This window comes from Monoraphidium neglectum, assembly GCF_000611645.1.
Source record: "Monoraphidium neglectum strain SAG 48.87 unplaced genomic scaffold scaffold03108, whole genome shotgun sequence".
In the NCBI taxonomy this organism is placed as follows: Eukaryota; Viridiplantae; Chlorophyta; class Chlorophyceae; order Sphaeropleales; family Selenastraceae; genus Monoraphidium; species Monoraphidium neglectum.
Genome location: NW_014010520.1, coordinates 142 through 7,195, shown reverse-complemented (window position 1 = coordinate 7,195; position 7,054 = coordinate 142). Strand labels below are relative to the sequence as shown.

At 65.8% G+C, this 7,054-nt stretch overlaps 1 protein-coding gene across 1 annotated transcript; it reads right to left on the bottom strand.

Annotated features, from left to right (window-relative positions):
- Window positions 1-197: 197 nt before the first annotated feature.
- On the bottom strand, window positions 198-6,626 carry MNEG_12180 (hypothetical protein; the record flags this gene model as incomplete). The annotated part of the gene is made up of 17 exons (XM_014039348.1): window positions 198-245; window positions 336-429; window positions 745-878; window positions 1,066-1,331; window positions 1,681-1,802; window positions 2,130-2,294; window positions 2,544-2,725; window positions 2,984-3,108; window positions 3,534-3,658; window positions 4,043-4,161; window positions 4,440-4,580; window positions 4,838-4,903; window positions 5,182-5,315; window positions 5,545-5,719; window positions 5,938-6,063; window positions 6,369-6,504; window positions 6,619-6,626. The coding sequence occupies 17 exons, from the start codon at window positions 6,624-6,626 to the stop codon at window positions 198-200; spliced, it is 2,166 nt and encodes a 721-aa protein (XP_013894802.1).
- Between the last annotated feature and the right edge of the window lie 428 nt (window positions 6,627-7,054).

Sequence of the window (7,054 nt, the reverse complement as noted above, 5' to 3'; positions counted from 1 at the left end):
CGCACCGCCATCCTCCGCTCCGCCTCCGCCAGCGCGGCCTTGGCGTCCTTGACCTCCTGCCGCAGCTCGTTGCGCTGCCCCTGCACCAGCTCCAGGGTGCCCTCCATCTCCTTGAGCTGCCATTGTCAACAACGGCGCGGCAGCGTGGAGCGGGTCGGCTTGCATGTCGAGTCTCAAAAGCAGAGCAGGGCTCGCAGTCATGGACACGGCGCGACGAGGGCCGGCAATGGCAGCCCATGCAGACGCTGCAAAGGGGGGTCACGAGGCCGCCCGGGCGCTCGGATCGCGGCCGGGCCGCGCCATCTGTCGGGGCGCGCGGTTCGAAAAGCGCGCACCTTGCCCTCGAGGGCCTTCTTGTCCTCGAGCAGCTTCCCGGCCTCGCGCGCCTCCGTCTTGAGCGCGCGCAGCGCGGAGCGCGCCGCCCGGACCCTGCGCGTCGTCGGGCGCGGGGGCGCCGTCAGGGCTGTGCACACGACGAGAATCTCCGACCTGCCGTTCTTAAATCGATAACACGATCGCAACGCACGTAGGTCTTCCCAGCAGGCAAGACTACCCGCTACTGGGCCGCATGCCGGGTGGCTGGCAGCTGCAAACGCGCTGCGGCCGGCCGAAGCGGAGCAGGGCCCTCCCAGCCGCCCGCCCGCTCGCCCGCCAAACCCCCTGCCCTTGACCCAACCAAAAACAGGCCCCCTGCCCGGGACCCAACAAACTAGCAAAAGTCAGGAGGCCGCAGGGGCCGCGCACCTCCAGGCCGTCTGCAACGCAACCGCGGCGGCGCGCCGCCGCTCGAAGCCCGAGGCCGCCACGAAGCGCCGCCAGTTGGACTGCAGCACCACGGCAGCGCTCTCGCGCCGCATGCTGTCGTAGCGGACGCGCGCCTGCAAGCATGGGCGGCACCATGCTTCAGCTGGGACTCCCGCATGAATCGAGCATGCTGACGTGCATCAAGGCACGCTGTCGGTGCGCGGTGATCACCGGCACCCTTTTATGATGGGTAAAGCCACCACCCCTGCAGCAAGAAGGCGGGCGGTGCCCCGCACGCGCGCCCGGCCCTGCATCACGCACCTGCCGCCCACGCCAGAGCGCCTGCACCGCGACCACCAGCATGTGCGCGTGCTTGTACTCCTCCCGCAGCTTGTGGCGCCGCCACGCCGTCTGCACGGCCAGCGCCGCCTTCTGGCGCCGCGCCTCGCGCGCGCGCAGGCGCGCGAGCATGCCGCGGGCGCCGGCCTGCAGCGTCAGCACGGCCGCCACCGCGGCGCGGCGGTGCAGGCGCGCGAGGTGGCCGCGGGCGAAGCGCTGGATGACGGTCGCCGCGCTGGCCAGCCGCTCTTCGTTTGGGGAGCGCGAGGGCAGGGAAGAGGGCGGAGTCCAATCGTGTGGGGGGACGCGGCGTGAGGTCAAAGAGCGAGGCTGGTTGTGCAATGCCCTCCGCTCGCATGCCAGGCTTGCGCCCAGACCACAGAACTTTGTGAAGCACTCGCGCACACACACACACACACACACACACACACACACACACACACACAAACAAAAGGTTTCGATATCAATACACCACACCACACCGTACCACACCACTTTACACACAGACAGGGAAAGGACTATGTCAAGACAGCCGCCATACGCACACGGCAGCACCCCAACGCCCCACCGCCGCCCTGCCCCTCTCTCCCCCCTCACCGGTGCGCTGCTTGTCGAGCACGGCCATGTGCCCGGCCCTCAGGAACACCTTGCTGACACCCAGCTGGTAGCCGCTGCCCGCGGGGATGCCGCTGCGCTCCAGGATGGTCTTCGCAATCTCCCTGAAGGCGGGGGCCGAGGCCGGGGGTGCAGGGCAGTAGGGCCGTTTGGACGCAGACGTGTGCCGCCGCGGCTGTCGCAGCTGGAGGGGCAAGCTTCGGCCCCTGGCTGCATCACTCCTGCTCCAACACACCTCCACCAGGTGCGCTCCTGAGACGCGTCCTGAAGCTCCAAACTATGCTCAGTGCCGGGCGACAAGCCCCCCCTCACCCCCATTGCAATTCAAGCACCCACAATCATACACACACAAGCATTCGCACACACGCACACACACATGTAGACACACCCAGGAACACATGCACAAACACGTACACAAATGCACGCCGCACCTGTCGTCCAGCTCTGGCCTGTGGTACAGCTCCGGCGCCAGCGGCCAGAAGTGCTCCACAAAGTCCGGGAACGGCCGCTTGCTGGGGAACCCCGCGCACGAGATGCGCACCGCCTCCAGCACGCCGCCGCAGCGCAGCTGGTGCAGCGCGTTGGCGTTCTCGAAGCTGCGGGCCAGAGGCGCAGGGGTGTCATCCGAGCGGGCGGCCGCAGAGACAGAGGGCGCGAGTGAGCATGCGGATGCGCACTATCAGGGCGCACTCGTGGCCTGCAAGCTGTTGCGTGTAACGAGCGACAGCAGACATGTCGAGAAAGGGCTTTGCCCGCAACAAATGGACACTCCAAGGCGCCCAATTGCTGGCCAATCCAGCCCCTCTGCCTGGGTCAACGACATGCGGGGGAGGTGGTGGCCTCACAGCGCAGGCTTGTTGCCGCTGTTGGGCTTGATGCAGCGGATGTAGTGCGGCTCCATGCGGCCCAGCTGCGCCATGAGCTCCCCCAGCTGGCGCTTGAATTGGGAGCCCACGCTGTTGAACTTGAAGGCCGCGAAGCGCTTGTTGGGGCCGCCCCCGGGGCCGGTGGCGTCGGACACGGACTCCTGGGGATGGCAGGGGGGGAGGCGTGGTGCGTGTGGGTGTGGGGGCGGTTGGCAGCCGTGCGAGCGGCCCCTTTGGGGCTCAACGGCGGCGCCAGGAGTCCTGCCGGAATCTCCCACATGCGCGAGCTGCGTGCGGAATTGCTTGCATTTCCCATCCATGCATGTTTTGGACTGGGTGCTAGGACGGCAAGGATCCCCGCGGCGGTCTCTTTGATGCCAGCTCCCGGCCCCAGACACACGCGTCTCCAGCGACCGGACCTGCTCCGGCGGGAAGAGCTGCTGCACGAAGGGCTTGCAGCTGGCCTGCAGCAGGGACTGGTGCTCCGCCACCACAAAGTCCTTGTTCTTCTCCAGGAAGTTGTTGGACTGGTACGTCACAGGGCCTTGTGTGTGTGTGTGTGTGTGTGTGTGTGTGTGTGTGTGTGTGGGTGTTGCAGAGCACGATACAGAGAGATTTGTGTGTATGTGTTTTAGTGTGTGTTGGATACACAGAGGGAGGCACACAAAGAGAGAGGAGTTCGGATAGCACTTGCAGGCGTGTTCAGGTTTGTGGATGTGCGGCTGCAGGCGTGCCTTGCAGGGCTGGGGAAGAAGGGCGTTGATACTCCGTGGCTGAATGCGTTCTTGGTCGGCTTGGACAAGCGAGGTGCAGGTGGTTTCACCAGATCACCAAGAGCCAGAACAGGCTTGACCAGCTTGCTGGGCTCCAACAGAGGGCAGGGCAGCACCTGCGCCGCCAACAGCATCGGCGGCACCTTGCATCCGCGGGGGTTAGACATAAGCCACAATCCGACAGCAGCCCCCGCACCCGCGTAGTGCTCGATGGTGAACGCGGTCTGGCTGAGCTTGGGGCGCTTGAAGCGCGCGCTGCCCTGGCAGACACCGCTGGCGTAGAGCTTCTCGGCCAGGTCCTTGTTGGTCGAGGTGGGGAACCTGGTGGGGTGGAGAAGGCATCGAGGCGGGGTGGGAAGGGTTAGGGGCTTGAGTTTTGAAAGGGTTTGAGGTTGGGGAGGGTCGGGACACGTGCCCAGGGGCATCATAGGGCAGCACGAGCTCGTCAGGCGGACGGGAGGCACGGCAGCAGAGCTGCGCGGGGGTGAGCGAGTCGATGCAAGCGGTCCGCACCCGGCCCCCAAATGCAATAGCAGTTCCAAGTTTACCCGCCCCCCCTTCTCAGAAACAAACCATATGCACACATGACCCCACGCACCTCTCCATCTGCAAACACACACACACACACACACACACACACACAAACACACATTTAAGCATCTCAAAACCCCTGCACGCGCACTCGCCCGTGGCCCTCCCCCTCACCTGCACTGCTCGTCCAGCAGGTCCAGTATGCCCATCCTGCCCTCAATCAGGTCCAGCACGTCCTGGTTGTCCACAAACTCGATGTAGGACCAGTCAATGGCCTCCCGCTCGTACTCAGCCTTGTGTGTGGGGGGGGAGAGGGGCGCGGGTGAGGGGGCGAAGGAGAGGGGGGGGCCGTGGCGGGTTGGACGACGTTTGACAAAGCTGCGGTCGTCGAGAAGTTGAAGACGAGCAGGCCGGCGGCAAAAGCTGTGGTGAATGCACTCCCCACCTTTGAACACACCCGCGCGCAGATACATGCACACACATACATACACACACACGCACACACAATCACACCACACGCACATGCGTGTGATCAAACCACTGGCGGAAGCATCGCCGCGGCCTGCCCCACCTGCTCCTGCTTGAATACGTGGTGGTTAAAGTGCTGCTGCAGCTTCTCGTTGGCCAGGTTGATGCAGAACTGCTCCAGGTCGTTGAACTCAAACGACTCAAAGCCGTAGATGTCCAGCACGCCCACGCTGGCCGCGCAGTTCTGGGTTCCCGAGGGCGGCGCAGGGCATGGTAGTGTCGATTACGGTTGCGACAAACGCAAACGAGCAGATTTTTGGCAAGCTTGAGCGGCGATTTGTGATGACGAAAGGCATGAATTTATCAAACTGCCCAGCAAACGTACTGGCTCTAGCTGGCTGTTCAGGTGGAAAGGGTTGTCCAGGAGCAGGCGAGCCCTGACGGGGGGATACATGGCAGCCGCGGCGGTGCAGTGGGATTGAGTGGGCCGCAGCCCCGCACCTTGTCCTCTCCAATGGCGTTGTTGATGGCGGCCACCAGCCAGTCAAACATCTTGGAGTAGATGACCTGGTTTTGGGGGCGGGTTTCACGGCGACTCGTTTCACGTGCAGCTTGATGAAATGAGCGGGGCTTGCTCAGCCGCAGGGCGAGGCTGCACCACAGGCTAGCAACCTGCTGCAGCGGGCCGCCCCTATGGCAAGCTTTGCCGCCGGCCATCGGCCGGCGCGGCCCTGGTACCTCCCGTTCGGCCCCCGCCTACACACGCTGCTTGCGGTTGGCGCGCAAGCACACGGCTAATGACGTGACCCATCCCAAACGCCCACGTGCCCTTGCCGTGCGCTGACCTTTGCGAGGGAGTCCCTGTTCTCGGTGGCGGCTCGCACGTTGAGAGGGCTGATAATCGGGCCCTCCGGCGTCTGTCGCGTGCGCGTCGTCAGCGCGTGCGCCAGGCCGTCGCGTGACACGCCCAGCAGGTCGGCTGCGATGGCACGCCAGGCAAGAGGGCGATAAATCCGCACACGTGTCAGGCGGTTGAGTTTGAACAACGCCGCGGCCCCACATGGCCCAAATCGCTCGTTGACGCAGCCGCAGCGGACCCAGCAACCCCAATGCGGCGTGCTTCAACCCCATGCAACAGCCCCGCATCAAACTCCTGCGCCCTGCTGCCAGAGCCCGGGGCATCCCACCACCCGCGCCCCCCGGCCCACCCGCCGCCGCGAGCGCCTCCTCCGCGGCGCCGCCCGTCTTGACCATGCTGCTGTCGGCGTCCCTGCCCTCCGCGAACGCCACGTTGCCCAGGTGCAGCACCGCCGCGGTGCAGGCCAGGACCGCCTCCCGCTGCTCCGCGGGTATGCCGACCTTCGCCATGGCCGTCACGGTGCGCTGCGCGGATTCAACAAGGCGGGGGCCAGGGACGAGGGCGGCTCGGCACGTTGCAAGGGCATGCCTGCCTTCCGCTGCGCCTGCTGCCATTCTGATTGATGGCACGGCGAGCCGGCCGCGGCCTCGGTCCCGCCGTATGCACGCGGCTGCCCTGCGTCCAGCCGCGCTGCCCGCCGGACGCGCGCGAAAGCTGGTCTTGCGCCGCGCCCGCTCCGCACCTGATACTCCTCCGCATTGCTGTCCCCGGGGATGTCGAAGCAGGTGCTCTGGTTGAGGTAGTGGTACTGCGCCGCCGGCTTCAGCCGCCACCGCCGCCGCTCCTCCGCGCTCGCACCGTCGCAGAGCTGCGGTCCATAGGGGACGGGGCGAGGGCCGGAGGTGCTGTGAGCGTGGGCCTCGCCGCTGCCTCAACCTGGGCGCCCATTGCTGCTGTTGCTTTCTGCAACATGCGACAGCTACCGGTGTCGCGCAGCCACCGGCTTCGAGGCATCCCGGCACCAGCCCCAGCCGCTGGCTTCGAGCCACAGCGACTGCTGCCCCGCCGCAGTAACCACCCCCATGACCCATGTGCCGCATCGCAGCGCCCTGCTGGCCCCGCCGCCCTGCCGAACCCAGCTACGGAGCGCCGCAGCACCGTGGCCCCGCCCACCTGGTAGAAGATGTGGTAGGAGCGCTCCGGGTTGTTGACCGCCACCACGCGCGACCGCTCCAGGAGGTAGGTGCGGATGGCGGCGCCGCTGATGGCGCCGTCGCCGTTGAAGTTGATCTCCACGTACTTTCCAAACCTACGAGGGGTTGTCAATGCCAGTCATGCATGGCGAAGCTTCAGTGCACCGCATAGCTTTGATATGCAAATGGCATTCGGCTGTACTTGGCTGTGAATTGTGCTCAGGTGCCACTGAAGCATCTTCTTCGGGCTGCTTGACAACTGCGCGGCCGCGGCCAAGCCCTGCACCCGTCCAGATCCTCCGCTGCAGCGCGCCCGCCGCACCGGGAGCTGTTGTTGTTGCGCACGGTCTTGGCGTTACCAAAGGCCTCCAGCAGCGGGTTGCTCTCCAGCACCTGCTCCTCCACGCTCCTGTTTAGCGCAAGAGGCAGGAGCGCCGCAAGGCCAGCCCCTCAGCGGCAGCTCCTATGCGTGACCGGCACGGCTAATGCAGCCTTGGAAGAGCCGTTCGCAGCGGGGGCCAACAGCGGGCAGCTGAGCGAGCACAGGGCAACCAGGGCACTCCAAGGATGAGCACAGGCAATCCAGGGCAGCGGCTGCTCGGACAGGGCCCTGCGCCGGCTGCTGCTGCGGGGGAACTTGGACCTGGCAGGTCTGATGGGCGCGCA